Genomic DNA, 17,163 nt, shown 5'->3' with positions numbered 1-17,163 from the left:
TCAAGGGTCAACTGTATGATCATCACAGTTAACCTACAACTAGTTAACTCACCAGAAATCTATTCTGGAACATGGTGGTAAGGTTATCATTTGATTTTTTAGGTGAGATTTGAACTGCTGTGTATACTTTTATAAAAGACTTCTATGGAATGTGTGCTGCTGACATTTCATACCTGACCTCTTCTTGGTTTGCTTCCAGGGTGTTTGGAAGAAACTCTGAAATGGGGGCGGGGGTATGGGAGTGCGGGGGTGTTAATCTGTTCGTATCAAGGAAACACAGACAGAAAAAGATGGACATGGGCAGAGCAGAGCCCAGGACCTGGGCACAGCAGAGCCCAGAGACCACCTCCATCCTTCCATTAGTATTCGTCACTTATCCTCCTGCTCAGACTTAGGACTCAACTCCTAAGACAAGCTAAGATGATGGCAGAGACCCAGGTGAGGGAAGAAATTCAATCCAACTGAACAAATGAGAACCTACACTTCAGATAAGGACTGCACTTACTGAGAACTGAAGCTGCCTTGGGTACTGTGCTCACAGCTTTGAGAGATTACACATTCAGTACTCCTGACAATCTCGGAAGGAGATACTAACTCTATGTTACACATGAAAAAAACTTGTTTAGGAAGACCATCTGGATCACGTGCACAAGATCACATGAAGAGTGATGGATTTAAAGCTTGCAGGCTCCAGCGGGTTGATTCCAGAAGGCTGTGCGTTTAATCATCACTATCTTCAGGAAATCATTCCAAGCTGTTACTTGTTCTTACATGGTAACTTAGATTATCAGTGGAATTCAGTTGCCTCCCCAGATGTCACAGGGCAGCTGACCAAATACAGAAATCATGAAGGTAGGATATAAACATGAAAAGCTGTGAAAGGTACAGGTTAGCCAGTGATAACTGAAAGGGGCTGGAAGGTCCTCATAGTTCAAAACTGAGAACAGAAAAGTAAGTTATTGAAAATAAGACTTTATCGCTACCAACTAACAGGTCAGAAGGCGCTAACAGCAGAACTGTGGTGGAGAAGACGTCAAGCTCCACCCCAGCTGTGGTGAACCCCCCCACCCCCCACTCCCCCACCCCGCCTTGGCCAAGAGTAGATGCTCACTGAGCAATTTCCCCGACGACTGAGTCTGAGGAAAGCATAAGTCAGGAGAGAAGATACAGTAAAAGGCATATTGAGAAAAAAATGACATTCTCAGTCTAATTTGATTTCAGCTCAGTCTGTACTGTGCAAGCAGCTTTCTCTAGACTGGAAGGCCCAAGAGATCAGACATTGCAGCAGGGTGATGCTTCCAAGAAATACAAGCCACAAAGCTCCCTCCCTCATCCATTTAACTTACAGGGCTTAGCATGGCCAAGAGACCCCACACCGATCCCTACCTCGTGCACCTCAAGAGATGACTGCAGAGCTGGGAATGTGGTCCTGACGGTAGGACGGTCATGTGAGGTTCAGACCTGAAAGAGGGAAGTCCAAATAACAGCCCAGCCTAAGAAACCTACATTCCCTTTCTCCCCAAATACTGATGTGTCTTTTCTTGATGAAGTTAGGGAAGGTGAAATAAAGTGATGTTGCAGCATAAAACAGAAAGCCACCTAGGCAGGGAGACTGTCACAGTGCCATGGCATATCTGCTGCGGACGGATTATGACTCCCTGCCTTCATTCTTTCATTACTTCATTTATGTAATCCCTCTTCTCTTTAAGGTTATATGTGCTAGCCTCTGAGCTTGGTGCAGAGGATGCAAAAAGAGGAAGACACAGTCTGTATCCTAAATCAACATGGAATTTAGTGGATAAATATACCCACTCTTCCTTTATTTATAAACCATAAAAAAGACACCTCCACAGTAGAGGAAAAAACAAATTACACTGAATTTAATGTCACTGATTTTATGGTACATCTTTATTCTATTTGCCACTAAGAAAGAAAAAGAAATCCTGCCAATGAACTTTGGATAAGACATGGCCTGTCCTGATTTCAAAAATGTTACGGATGGGGAAACGTGTCTATGGGAATAGAGGAAATGTGGACGTCAGAAACCCCATAAAGAGGCTGGCTTTGGGCTGGCATGACATCGTGGACAGGGGCTGCTAAGTCAGCTGCAGGGCAACAAAGCAGAGGGACCAGAGCCGCTCAGACAGAATTGGGGACACACAGCGAAGAGAAGAGGATTGGCAGGGAAGGCAGAAAGGGCTGCAGGGTGATGCTGCATGAGCCAGCTGCCTTTCACCTGTGGATGAGTGGGAACTGATGGAAGACAGTGTGAGTAGGAGGGGCCAACTGGAACTACATTTTAGAACGCTCCTTCTGGCAGCCACGTGAAGGAAAAGTGAAAAAAGAGATGGAGATAGGGAGGCTGGGAAATGGCTGTAGTCATAGACCAAGAAAGGGAGACGTGCTGTTAGTCATGGGCTGAAGGAAGGAAGAAGAAAAGGAAGAGACAGCTAGGGGTATCTAGGGAACAGATGGGATGGAAGACACTGATCACAGGACTGCTGGGTTGCTGTCTGGGGACCTGGACTGACAGAGGGTTTTTCCTTAAAAAAAAAAAAAAAAATAGGTGATGGGGAGAGGAGGCAGGCAAGAGAGAAAAGATGATGACTTCTGATTTGGACATGACAATCCTGAGAGGTCTGTAGGATTGCCAGATGGGGTGTCTATTAAACAGTGGGAACTATGAATGGAGAACACATGTTTATAGTGCCAAAATGGGGGTGGTGTCCCCTTGTCTGAGGTCCTGGGAAAGGATGGCTCAGGGGAGTCCTAGGTGTTAGCACTGAGAAACCCAAGTACTTGATTCACAGGTAAAAGAAGAATAGACACTGAGCACTTACTGTGTGCCCAAGACATCATCCTATTGCCTCAGGCCAACAATCTTATGAGGTGACAAGTATGATTACTGTCAAAGTACAGGAAATTATAACACAGGAGATTACCTGACTATAAGCTAACTAAGGACAGGCAAGGGCCTAAGGTCAGTCCTGGAGTCTGGTTGCCAAACTGGAGACAAAGGATGATCCTTTGCAGGCTGGGGCTGGCCGCAGGCTGGGGCTGGCCACAGTCTAGAGATGGTCACAGTCAGTCCAGCACTTATGCACTGACTTTTCAATACTCTCCACTTCTGATTATTTCTTGAGCATCTACTCCCCCAGACTAGGGGAGAAAAAAAGGTAAGGCAATAGTAGTTTCTGTAATTCTATCCCTGAAATGATCTGGTCAAAGAATAACTCAGGGTTGGACTAGAGCAGCTGGTCTTGAAACCAGGTATTCAAAGTCTGGAAGATGGTGAGGCATGAGCAGGGGTTCCCTCCTCACTTCCTCCTTCACAAGGACTCTTCTCCTGTTCCACAGAAAAAGGCATCCCAATCCACCCTGGACATGCACCCATCTCACATGAAAGAACTCTCCCAGGGCATCTGACAGAGAGACAAGCAGACACAGGGGTGAGGCAGCCGCCTTTACTCCAGGTTCCGTAGCCTGCAGCACAGCCTGGAGTCTGCCCTGCCTTGTGGACATTTCTACTACGGGCTTGGGGAGGACTTCTGGCTCTGCATCTGCAGGGGTCACACAGTGGTGACGATTTCCATGGAGACTATGCCTCTTCAGTGGTTAGAGTCCCATCAAAGACACAGGCTCCAAGGGAGAGGCCTAGGGGAACAGAGCACAGACCAAGCTGGAAGACATAGTAGGCTGGTGGCCAGGCATGTACCACATGACAACCATCTGGCCTTTATCAGGATTAGAAGAGCAATAATGATCATGGGCATGTGTATTGACACGTTATATGAATTGAAAAAAATGAAATCAGACCTTTTTGACAGAAAATATATCAAATATGCCTGGTTTGACAATGATCCCTAGCTTTGCCAACAAGGCCAGATGAAGGATATGTAACATTTTGATAAAAACATTTAAATCAAAAGAAAACCTAAAAACATTAGTTCAGAGAAAAAGCACAGGTGGGGATCGTTCATTCAACATAAACTTGAATCCCTTCTATGAGTTAGTCACTGTACATGGCATACAGATGTAAGGTACAAAAGACATACAATAAATCATAACAACATGATGAAGTTCACGGCTCCTACAGAGGGATATGCAGACTGCAACGGGGTCAAAGAAATCAGGGACAGTGTTCTGAAATGAATAAGATTCATTTTCCAATGGCTCCTGAGTGTGTAGGTTAAAGTAGGTTAAAGTAGGTGCCACCAAATGAAAAGAGTAGCAGATATAAATTATTTGTATGTCTGGTAAAGCCTCTTTGGTGTACTTCCTAGAACATGCAAAAGTAAGAAGCTACTATAACTGGGTGAGAAACTCTTCTGCAAATCAATGGACGGTTGGCAGGTGTGAAGCACAGTGGATTCCAATTTCTTACTGTCAACAAAATTGAAGAACAAGATTGAACTGTAGCTGGTTATTAGAAATTATTTGAGACGACAAATTCCTTGGAGATTTTATGATATATAAATTAGATGGAGTAGAAAGAATTTAGGGTATGTATTATTGTACCAAAATTCCTTCTATTCCCTTCTATTTATGCACATGAACAAAGTTCCTCAGCACTTATAAGAATGAAGAATTTGACGATGGCCAGCAGCTCATTCTAGTCATCCAAAGAAGCATCTTAGTAAGAAGTACTTTTCTAAAAATTATTTCATTTTTCTATTTATTATTCATTCAAATTTTAATGTTTGTATTGTTTTGATCAACTGAGGGCTGATGATAATAATAATGATACCTCAATCTAAAACTTATTTTTAACATTTATTAAGTTACAATTATGAAAAATAAAAATTTAAATTTAGATCTATATTTTCATAGAAAAGAAGTATAATGGTGTGATAAATGACTTCTAGAAATCAAAATATATTTGGATAAAATTCTATGGAGAAAATGGCAAGAGAATACAAGTTCAAGATGAAAAAGGAATAATATGCAATGTCCAACTGTTAAATCGTATATTCATATGTTTTTAAATGACTGATAGTGGATTATTCAATCACTATAGTATTGAGATTTTACCTGAAACATTTTTTTAAAAGAAGGATAGTTTTATTTCAAAGTATCAATGAATACATCAGAAATTACATCCTTTGAAAGGATGAAAATTTTTACAGTTAACATAAAAATGTTTGAATTCATAGTTTTTCGAAATTATTTTCCATGGTGCATAAGCAAAGGAAAGAAAGCATGATATAAAAGCTTTGAGCTCCTGTGGATTCTTCAGTATCTAACTGCAAATGTATTCCCTACAGGACTTGATAAGCTATGGGGGGAATGCACAGAGTGACTGACAGGGAGATGGTGAGGGGCATCCTGGAACAAGTGCACAAGACAGTGATAAAGAACTGGGGAAGTTATAAAACAGAGACATGGCAACAAGAAGGGCATGGAACGCTTTGATGGAAGCGATCCCCAACAGGGCACAAGGATCGGCTACTGCTAAATGCCAGATAAAAGGAGTACAAAAAGATTGGTCTTCTCATGATGTACAAGTTCAAAGCTGCCCAGGAACAAAAACATGACCCCAAACAAAGGAAGGCCACAAAATATCTTTTCAATTTCAGTATTTCTGAAAGAATGTGCAAAAACAAACAAACAAATCATGACTCATATTTTTGTTTTTGAATTTTAATGTTTCTTCTTCGGCTTTAAGTCATTCAAGGGACAGTGGTTTTTATTCCTTTAATTATTTCAAGAAACTCTTGAGAAACACATAGAATTTTAAAGATGAACCTCTAAAAACCATATTAATTAAAATTAAAAAGATATAGTTTGGCTGCTTTCTCCTGGTACTTAGCGGAAGGCTCTCATATCTTTGAAAACAGTGAATTAAAACAGTACAAAAAAGGAAAATATATTCGGGACAGCAATTCTTCCCCACAAGCAAAAATGACAGCATCAACAGTCAACGTAGGCCAAGTGAACCAATTTTTCTCTCACCTGGCAACTCCACCACCACCCCACCCCATGAGGAACCCTTGGTTCTTTGTTGAATGGCTCTCATACAAAGAAATTCTACAATTACATCCGATTTGTGTAAAAACATGACTGACAGCAGTCACTCTGAATTTGGACAGGACATCCCTAACTTCAGCCAGCTGAGGGAGGTCTAATTAGGCAAGCGCTCCATTATCATTCTCTTATGTTTCCAGTCTCCTTTTGAACACTGAGAAAAGGTTTCAAGGCCAGCCTAAATCACTTTGATATCAGAGGGAAAGGAATTTAACAGTTAAGAAACTCCTAATGACTTAATGCAGGTATCATCTACATCAGAACAATGAACAGTTGGCAGGTGTGGAGCAGAGCAGACAGAGCTTGTTTGTGAAACCACTGAGTGCTTGGGAAGAAAGAGGATGAGAGGTCTGTAGAGCAGAGCTATGAAGGCAAGAGCACATGGCTGTGGTCTCAGGCAGCAGCTGCCCTAATATAACTGTCATCACTCCAACAGTAGCCTCCTACCCACAAACCTACTCTAAACTGCTGAAGGACCACATCAACCTGAAAAGAGATGACCAGTTTCAAAAGAAAGGGACCTCAAAGGAGTTGTGTACCTTACAACTGCAGATTACAACATTTCTCCCCATTAAAAAAAGAATGGAGGTGGGACCCACAATTTAGAACTGCTCTGGTATTCTTAGAAGGGGGTGGGTGTTCTTCCAATAGAAATGTAAGTTTTTGCCTTTCCTCTAGGAGATAGTTGCTGACACAGATAAGGAAATAGTTTTAAATACCACAATATGGTTCAGACTATGAAGAAAAAAGCACTCACAAGCTACTACGGGAGCTCACCAAAGGCCTACTTAATCGAGCCTAAGGGGTCAAGGATACATTCAAGGAAGAAGTGATAACAGGAATAAGCCTTGAAGATGCAAGAAATGAGATGTATGAAGACAGAAGGGGAACATGGGTGAGTGCAGAACATGAGGGCAAGCAGCAAGGTGGGGAAATGCACATGATGAGATCACCAAGGGCCCTGTATATCATGCTAAGACATTTGGAATTGAATTCTAAAGCAACTGGGAGCCATTAAAAATGTTTAAGCAAGCAAGTGACATAATCATATTTAATCTGCAGAAAGTTTCCTTCACCTAGCAACAGCATAGACATAGGAATGGAAAGGGATATGGTCAAAGGGAAGTCCAGAGGCTGCTGCGGTAACCCAAGTGAGAATTATGAGTCTGAACTAAAGGGGCAGCAATGGGACTAGGAAAGAACAGTCAGATTCAAGGGATTATTAAGAGGTAAAAATTAATATACCACTAATCACCTGGATGCAATAGTGTGCTGCCTTTAAAAAAAAAAAAAAAAGAAAAGAAAAAGAAAGAATGCCCTGACTTATAGCATTTGTCAATTTTTATGGTGTCAAAACTCCCATAATGGCCATTTCAAACTTCCAATATAAAGTCACTGAATTTGGAGACTGGAAGAAATCTGCACAATCAGCTCCCACAAGCCAATGTGAATGAGCTACAGCGCCACTGCCAAATGTGAAAACTGAGAAAAGAGAAGAGTCCAGGAAAATTCTAGGCCATCCCTGGCTTGGGGACCTGGTCAGGGTGGGAAATGCAGGAGGTTAACTACAGTTACTAAGTTCTGTTTGGGACACAGTGAGTGAGAGGAACCTATAACTTTCGTTGTAAAGATGTCCAGTAGGTAACTGGATCTATGGGTTCTGAATACTGCAGAGAAAAATCTGGCTACACTACAGTTGGGATGGAAGCTGGGAGAAACTGTGCAGACCCAAAAGAGAAGAGAGAACCCTAGAAAATACTAACATTAAAGGGATGAATAGAGAAAAGATTGATTAAGATATCTGAGGACCTTAAATAAAAGAATATCTCAGGACAAATTTCCCAAATAGCCAATTCTCTGATAATCAGTTCACCAAAGAATTAACTCATTAAAGGTATCAAATTTGCCTACTTTTAAAACCTATTTCTTTTAATGATTTCTAAAGATGAGATGGGCTTATTTTCAACAAATTGGCCTGGGTGAAGACAGGAAGCCAAAAGAGAAGGAATAATCAATGGCACCAAGCAATACATAAGAGGTCAAGAGCTAAGAGAGGACAAAGGTTCCCAGGCAACTGTACCAGTCTCCACAGAATGGTGGTGTTGGAAGATTCCAGTGGAACAGTGAATGGAAAGAGAAGCAGAGAAGGTACAGAAGCTTTCATTAAACAGAGGAGAGGAGAGAGCAATACCTCAGGGAGAAGATGTTGGTTATTACTTTTCTTGTGCTTAACCTGTGAGACTCAAGTAGGTTTACATACTGAATGGAAAGTTCCAGCATTTAAAGAGAAACAAGCAATAAGCAGAAGGGTCAGAGTAATTGATACCCTGATACTCCAGTAAAGGAAGTGGGAATGAGACTTGGAGTAGAGGTTAAGGGGAAGATGCATACTTCCTCACCCCTTTCTAGAGCAATCTTTCTGTCAGGTCAGACAATCCCTGAGTTTCCTTTTACCATGACAATCAAGGTATGTGTCATCTACTTAGAGGCTCTAATGCAATTCCACGTGAATCTCAATAGAAAATTTTCAGAATGTTGGCTGAATTCACTGGAAGCAAGAACCAAATCTGGAAATATGCTAACCTTGTAACTTGTTTTCATAGCCCTATCATTAAGTGCAAAAAACGTTTTTCTCATTTTTCATTGTCCCAAACCCTTATCCTCACTGTCGCTTTCCTTCCTTTGCAATATCCTACACCTCCCAATGGTTTCCCACTTCACCAGGCCAAGAAGAACATGTTTTGTTTTTACTCAATACATTCAAAACTTACTTTACAAGTATTTAAAGCCTACAATGATTTATTCTTACACTTGAAACACTGATTTTGTATAAATGCACCAAATTCTCACAAATCAAGTCAGTGGCCTACTTAAAGATCACCAATATTATATCTGCATTATACCAAGTCAAAATTGTTACCTAACCATTATTGAGGAGCTGTCAGTTCTTATTATAAACTTACTTTCTTAATATGTTGGATTATGTTCTAGTCAACTGAGGATCCTCTCTAAATTAGAGTTAGCAATTTGCCAAAGGAGTCAGGGATAAAATCATATAGGACTCTAACATGGTAATACAACATCCTGGTCACTACATCGTTTAACACATTTCTCCTGCTATTTTTTTCTACAGGAATCCAACTGAGAAAGTTCATGTTCACTGTTGTTGTATAAGTTTTATCTCTCCTTTGTAGTCAAAGGCCAGAGAACAGTGAGATAAGCCAGGTCTTGAAAAGAGAGAAAACCCCCCAGGAGAAATTCCACACACACCTAGGACAAAACAAAGACTGCAGAATAAACTGGTTAGTCAAAGCTTGGCAAAAAGAAAAGGTCTACCCCAGCGTACAGGTTCAATTCAGCTCTCAAATGATACAACAGAGATAATGATGCTTTTATTTAAGGATTATATTTGCTTTTTTTACATACTGTTTAAAAAAATAAATACTTCTGGTCTTTAGAGAATTTATATAGGTATCAATTCTCAAAGGAAAATTTCGGACTCTCAGGCGAGAAACTACTGCTACATAATGGACAAAGCTGTTTGGCAAAATGAGGATAATTGCTTCAAGTAGGAAATTCTACAAACAACACAAAAGAAAACCCAAGAGAACCACCATTAAACAATATATTTTGAGGTTATTAAAGGGGATTCTACTTTTACCTTGAAAAACACATCTAGTGGAAAATCAAGACTTAGGCTAGTTACCAACATGGGCATTCTTCTTTTTTTTCTTTTTTTTAAAGGAGAACAAATCAGTAACCTACCGTCCGTCTGAGATTTACTGAGGAATATTGTGCTGGCCCGAGGATGGTCCGAAGGATTGAATTCCATGTTCAAATCTTTAAAGAAAGAAAAAGAAAATACATGAATCTGATAACTGAGCAGAGTCAAAATTCATTTTCAATTTTTTCAACCTTAAATTGCTAATATATTCAAAGAGTCTGGGGAAAAAAGCCTACAGTTATTGTGTTAATAGATTCTTCTAGGTTCAACTGAGAACACTGCTATTTAGAAATCTGAGAAAATCATACATCAAAATTAGATACTTGGCTGGAGATCTATTAGCCTAAAACTACTTTTTCTTTTTAAAAGTCTGCTCCACACCCAGCATACTACAAATTCGCAGAACAAAGTTATAACACGCAATTAAGAGTTCTATGCTATAACTGATTCATCTAAACTCTAGTTTAGTGATATTTCCTTGTTAAAGGTAAGGAAAAATAATATAGCTCAGCTTTAAGCAGAATCAGCATCTACACACTCTGCTTCACTGTTACTTTTTGAAAAAGCAAAACTTACCCGTTAGAGCAAGGGCTGCAAATTGGCTATCTATGGGCATAACCTGGGCTGTGGATGTACTTTGTTTGATCCATACATTTTATTTTTAAATTTATCTATTTGAGGCAACATATAATAACTTTTATGTGTCAGATATATACCACCAGGAAAAAAAAATCCATATTTCCAGCTTCATGTGAGAAATCAGATCATTTGGCAACACTATGCCTCCATTCCAATTGGCCACAATCTGTTGGAGCACTGTTAGACCTAAGGCTCCAGTCCCCAGTGGTCAACCCTATCACTTTGCTGACAGTCATCAGGTGCTGCTCCTCACTTTTGAACATTCCAACCTCTATGGGCATCTGCTTTTGTAATCCCTACCTTAGAGCAATCTCCAAAGGCTAGAGGCTTGTCAGTAAAATATGTAAACAATAAGAATCCCGTAATAGAAGTTTTCCAGTTAAAAATTGATTCATAGGGAACGAGAGACTGGGTAAGCAAAACAAAAGAATTAAGTTAGGGAGGATTCAGGTCAAGAAGGCAGACTAGGTAGACATTGTGCTGGCCTCATCTAACTACCACATCAAAATTACAACTAAACTACAGAACAACCAATATTGAAAATCTCATAAAGTCTAGCTGAACAGAAGTCTTACAAATAGATATATAGGAGAAGCCACCTTGAGACTGGTAGGAGGGGTGAAGACATGAAATGGGCTGGTCTCACACCTGCATGTAGTAGTTAAAAATCAGGAGGAATATCTTATCTGAGGTTCCCCAGAGGAACAAGGTGTCCCAGCCCCACACCAGGCTCCCCAACCCAGGATCCAGTACTGGGAAGGGAAGGCCCCACAAAATCTGGATGTGAAAACCAGCGGAGATTGTGGCTGAATGAGACAGGAGGGCTGCAGGAGTTCCCAGCGTGCCTCTTAAAGGGCCGCTGCATGGACTTACCCGCTGACAAACTCACTCTGAGCTTCAGTACTGGGGCGGCAGCTCAAAAAGTGCCAGGGATATCTGGGGAGGAACTGAACTGTCTGGTTTCAGGGCAAGGGCTGGAGGGACAGCTTTCTGCCAGACAGAAGCAAAGGCTACTGTTCTTTTGTTGAGCCCTCCACCCTCCTAGCTTGCAGACTCAGGAAGCCCGCATATCTGAATCTCCATCAACCTGACTAACACTGGTCGCCCCACCCTAATGTTTCCCTGAGACTCCGCCTCTCCTAACTTGCGGGTCTACCCAAGCGGCCTCTAGTGGCTTTTCCATACAAACAGCCTATCTTGGCACATGCTGTGGGCCAATGTTCTCAAAACCTAAACAAGCAGCAACTGGCCTCAGCATGTCCTGTACCTCTTGCTGAGCAGCCTCGAGCCCAGCATTATCTGGCCTTGGTTCATGGCTTGACCTCTCAAGGCACCTCTCTAAGCCCACTGTGGGTGGCAACCATCTGTGGACTGCTTGGTAGCTTATGAGAAGTGGCCCCAGGCGAAGACACCGGCTGTGGCTGAACTTGGCCTGCAGCAGGATGCCTCCCCCTGCACACCTTGTGGCCGGCTTCCGGCTGAGGAGGAGCAGCACACTGGGGCCACATCCAAGGACAATGCACCTAAAGAACAGACTGGGTAGGCACTACAGCCCTGCTACAGCAAATCCTGCTCAGTAGGGTCAGCCCCTGAATAACAGCTCCTCCACTGTAGTCACCAGCCAGTCCTTACAACCAATCAGCCCAAGGGGCACTCTCTCCCACTGACATGCAAACAGCAACCAAGGCTGAACTACAACAGCAGGGGACTCAAACACATACAAGGGACACATCTAGAGTACCTGACTCAAGTGACCAGGAAGATTGTACCACTGGGCACCAGAAGGATACCGACTATATAAGGCCACTCAACTAAGATCAGGAAACATAGCTGTCCTACTTATTACATAGAAACAAACAAAGGGAGGCAGCCAAAATGGGGAGACAGGACAAAGCTCCAGAAAAAGAATGAAACAAAATGGAGACAATCAAAATACTGGTTATAAGGATGCTCAGTGAACTTAGGAGAAGAGCAGATGGACTCAGTGAGAACTTTAACAAAGGAATAGAAAACACAAAAATGGAGATAGAAAACACACACACACAAAAAAAAACAGTCAGAAATAAAGAATACAATAACTGAAATGAAGAATACAGTAGAAGGACTCAGCAGCAGATTGGATGAAGCAGAGGATCAAATCAGCGATTTAGAAGATAAGGTAGCAGTAAACATCCAATCAGAACAGCAATAAGAAAAAAATAATCCAAAAAAATGATAGTTTAAGGGGCCTCTGGGACAACATCAAGCACACCAACATTCACATCATAGGGACACCAGAAGGAGAAGAAAGCGAGCAAGGGATCATAAACTTATTTCAAGAAATAATGACAGAAAACTTCCCTAACCTGGCAAAGGAAATTTCAGACATATAAGCCCAAGAAGTCCAGACCCCACAAGATGAACTCAAAAAGGCCCACACCAAGACACATCATAATTAAAATGTCAAAGGTTAAAGACATTCTTAAAAGCAGCAAGAGAAAAACAACTAGTTACCTACGAGGGAGCTCCCATAAGACTGTAAGCTGATTTCTCAACAGAAACTTTGTATGCCAGAAGAGATTCACACAAAATATTCAAAGTGATGAAAAACAAGGACCTATAATTAAGATTACCTAGCAATGCTATAATTTGGAATCAAAGGACAGATAAAGAGCTTCCCGGAGAAGAAAAAACTAAAGAAGTTAATCACCACCAAGCCAGTATTACTAGAAATGTTGGAGGGACTTTTTAAAGAAGAAAAGTTGAAAATATTAATAATAAAATGGCAATAATTACACAGCAACAATTACTTTGTAAATGAATTAGGGGCTCCAATAAAAACAAAGCATGGCTAAAAGGATAAGAAAACAAGAGCCTTACATATGCTGCCTGCCTACAAGAGATTCACTTCAGATCAAAAGATGCACACAGACTGAAAATAAAGGGATGGAAAAAGATATTTCATAAAAATAGAAACAAAAAGAAAAAAAGCTGGAGTAGCAATAATTACAAAAAAGTCGACTTTATGACTCTCTATGGCTCTAACAAAAGACAAAGAAAAACCCAGTTATTCCACTTCTGGGTATTTATCCAAAGAAAACATTACTTTAAAAGGACATAAGAACATATATTCACAGCAGTATTATTTACAATAGTCAAGATATGGAGACTTCCTGGGTATCCATCAATGGATCAATGGATAAAGAAGAGGTGGTACATATGTATAATGGAATATTACTCGGCTATAAAAAAGGAATGAAATCTTGCCATTTATAACAACATGGCTGGACCTAGAGGGTATTGTGCTAAGTGGAGTAAGTCAAGACAGAGAAAGACAAATGCCAAATGATCTCATTTATATGTGGAATCTAAAGAACAAAGTAAACAAAACAGAAACAAACTCATAGATACAGAGAACATTTTAATGGTTGCCAGATGGGAGGCAGGATGAGTGAAAAAGGTGAAGGGCTTAAAAAGTATAAATTAGAAGTTTAAAAATATTTATGGGGGTATAAAGCATAGCATAAGGAATATAGTCAATAATGTTGTAATAATTGTGTATGATGTCAGATGGGTACTAGATTTATCAGGATGATCACTTCATAAGATATATGTCTAATCACTATGGTGTACATCTGAACTAACATAATATTGTATGACAACTGAAATTGAAAAAAAAGAATTATTTAAAAAGAAAAAAAAGAATTAAGTTAGGGGAGGGAAGAGAGAACACTAAAATTATTAAAAACTCAACATGTTCTTCAAATCAGCTTCTAGCTTCAAAATGAAAACTATTTTGAGTTTAATTATTTCAATAAATTTGCAAAGAAACCCAATCGGCACCCATAAAAACAGACGGCATCCAACCTTAGCTTTAATAGCTAATCAAAGATAAAAGGAAAAAAAAAAAATGACAAGGATGGTCATACATATATATACCAAAGGCAACACTTAATCACTTATCCAGAGACTTATTCAACAAGCCTTTCAAGTGAGGCAATTATTCCTACATCAGCCAATTTTTCCTACATGGCTTACTGGATGATATAGCTCCTGACTTCTCACTGGGTCCTTCATTAAAGAAACGCCTATTGAATCTTAAATGCTATTTCAATTATCTGGCCCTTCTTCTATAACAAGTACTAAAACTATATGGAGTACAGTATAGTCTCACAGTTAAAAGGCACTGGTGTTTTGATGGAAGGAGAAAGATAAGCAAGAGAGACGATTTTTCAAACTTGCCACAATTTGAACTGGAAGAGGTTAGGCCAGAAATTTCTGGTGAAAATGAGTCTTTATGAGGGAGTTTCCTGCTCAACTAGGATTTTGTTATAATAAAGTTAAATAAAAAATATGCTACTAAGTTACTGTTTTGTGTCTTTTTTTTTTTTTGGAGGACTTTGGCATATGAAATATTAGAGCATTTATGGAATCCCAACCATGATGGATGTTGTTAACATCCAAAAATCCTCTCATGATCCCCACAGAAAAGTATCAGTGAAAAACAATAAGCAAGTAGTGCTTCCTGCCGGATGCGGGGCAATGCCAAGAACTCAGTTCCCTAGCCTTGGACAGTGTCAGCACCCCACTCTTACTTTGCTGCTCCCTTAATATCCAATTCAGACATGTCTACCAGACCAGTTGCTCTTCTGTTTACAGCCAACAGTGGAGCCAAAATAAGACAAGTTTGCCATTTCTTAGGGAATTGAGATCCTGGTACTTTTAAATTCAAGAAAGTCCTGAGGACAATCTCTGACTCCTTGAAGATTAGGATTTGGTGCTATAATGTTCACAGGCTCTAGTAATTGCTAATGGAGAATTTACAGTTTAGTCAGCAAGGTCAGATGAAGTATGTGCCACCATCAGAACACAGGACCAGCAAGTGAATAACAAAGAAAAAAAATATTTGACCACAATCTATGAGATAGAGGAACAGTGTACTTAAAACAAAATCGCTTAAGGCACTGGACTCTTTTCTAGAGTCAAAAATTTATGCCACTTTTTTTTTTTTCCCTGGCAAGGCTATTCGATTGAATTCAGTTAGGCTGCACAAACATGCCCTGAGTTGCTACTATATGCCAGGTATTCTGTTCAGTCCTGTTGATGTCAAAAGATTACTTTGGGTTGGTAATCGCACCGTGTCTTTCCTATTATCTACGTGAACTATTTCATGGTCATAAAGAATGCATTCTTGGTATTCAAAAGGCTATTCAAAAGGTCGGTTAATCGTGAGACAAAACATGTATTTAGATTATTTCCAAATGCATCATGTTATTTCTATTACATATTTTCTGTTCCCTATAGAGTCTTGGCTAAAAATGATGTTTAAAACGTCAGTGTTCCTGATGTAGATTCGCCTACCTCTTAAAACAAAAGACAAAATGATCCATAATGACAAGAAGAATGGGCCTCTGAGGCAGGGATATTTTGAGAGAAGAGCAGTTTTAAGAAATGTTATTAAAAAATAAAAAAGGAGAAATGTTATGGAATCTCTTGAGATGACTTTTACCTAGTACTAAGGAAGCAGAGTTTGAATCACTGCTTTTTTACAATGATTAAGACACATAGTCAAATAAAAATATTAACAGAACGGTCACTCTAAGAGTCTACTATCAGACTTTCAGGTGATAATGGAAAAATAGCCATGCTGCTTTCCTGTCTCAAGTCATGTTTCATATAGTCCATGTTTCAGTTGCGTACAAGGTCTGACAGGATCGCTTTATTCAAAACTAAAAAACACCAAATAGTATGTGTGCTAGCCAGTGTAATTTAGAATTATTCTCCTATGCCAGGTAAACTAATTTTCTTCTGCCTTTCACAGATTTCACAGTATCAGAGATCCACAATTGCTCATCTTAGCTTTTAAACCAGCGCTAGTGTCATAAAGAATCCATGCAATAAAATAACGCCTAGTGTAAATGGACGTCATTATGGTCTAGAAAACTAGTAAGAAGGAAAACAAATAAGTTTGGCAATGCCTAAAATGTGCTGGGTGAACAGAATAGCAGACACAAAAGATAATCCTCACAAAACAGAAACTTCCCACTTTCTACTTCCTTGCCCTGCACTGTTGGGCCCCAGGTAGTTCAGTTTCTTATTTTAGACAAATATTTGACATGGTCAAAATCTCAAACCTTTAATTTCAATTTTAGACAGTCACATTTCTATATCTGGCTATGAACTGCAAGGTAATGAAGAAATAAACAAATAAAGCCTGTTAATTTTAAATCAGATTGGTTTATTTTTATTTGTTAGTTACTATTGTGCTACCTGAAAATCAGTGATTATATCTCCGTTAATTAGTGCCAATGAGATCAAAATCCAGAGCTTGACCCCACTGGTTTGCTCCATGCAGCTGCCACCAGCAAGCCCCAATTCCTGCAACCTGCCATCAGCATTCTTCCACTGTTGCTGTGGAAGTCAACTACTGGTACTACAATTCTGGTTCATTCTAAAGCCATCTTTTCTATTCCCACTGATTTCAGGTTTATTCTTTACAATTATGCTAATGCACTTGGATTTGGTTGTTTTCTATTTTCACTCTGTACTTTTGGCTGCCTATGCCCCTGAGGATGATACATGTGTGTGGTTTTGTGAGTACGTGTCTCTGGGTCCACACATAACTTGTGCCAGGCCTCCTGGTCTGAGTCTGTGCCCGATGTATGTGTGTTTGTGTGCATCTTTCCATGCACACGTCTGACTTATTCATTCATATGCTCAGTGTCTCTACATCCATCAAAATATCTCTCTGACTCTCCATTCCATTTGTCTTTCCAACCTTTCATTCCCTTTTCTAC

General features: G+C 40.0%; 1 protein-coding gene across 2 annotated transcripts in view; it reads right to left on the bottom strand.

Moving 5' to 3' along the window:
- Nucleotides 1-17,163, bottom strand: part of CCNY (cyclin Y) — a 203,542-nt gene that overhangs the window by 57,391 nt on the left and 128,988 nt on the right. For both annotated transcript variants that reach the window (XM_006911377.3, XM_015588939.2), the window contains one exon: nucleotides 9,790-9,864. In XM_006911377.3, the coding sequence (XP_006911439.1) occupies nucleotides 9,790-9,864 (75 nt within the window). The remainder of the gene's footprint in view (nucleotides 1-9,789; nucleotides 9,865-17,163) is intronic.

The sequence above is a fragment of the Pteropus alecto genome, unplaced genomic scaffold (genome assembly GCF_000325575.1).
Source record: "Pteropus alecto unplaced genomic scaffold, ASM32557v1 scaffold204, whole genome shotgun sequence".
Lineage (NCBI taxonomy): Eukaryota > Metazoa > Chordata > Mammalia > Chiroptera > Pteropodidae > Pteropus > Pteropus alecto.
Note: the sequence above shows the minus strand (reverse complement) of the source record. Positions and strands in the feature narration are given on the sequence as shown.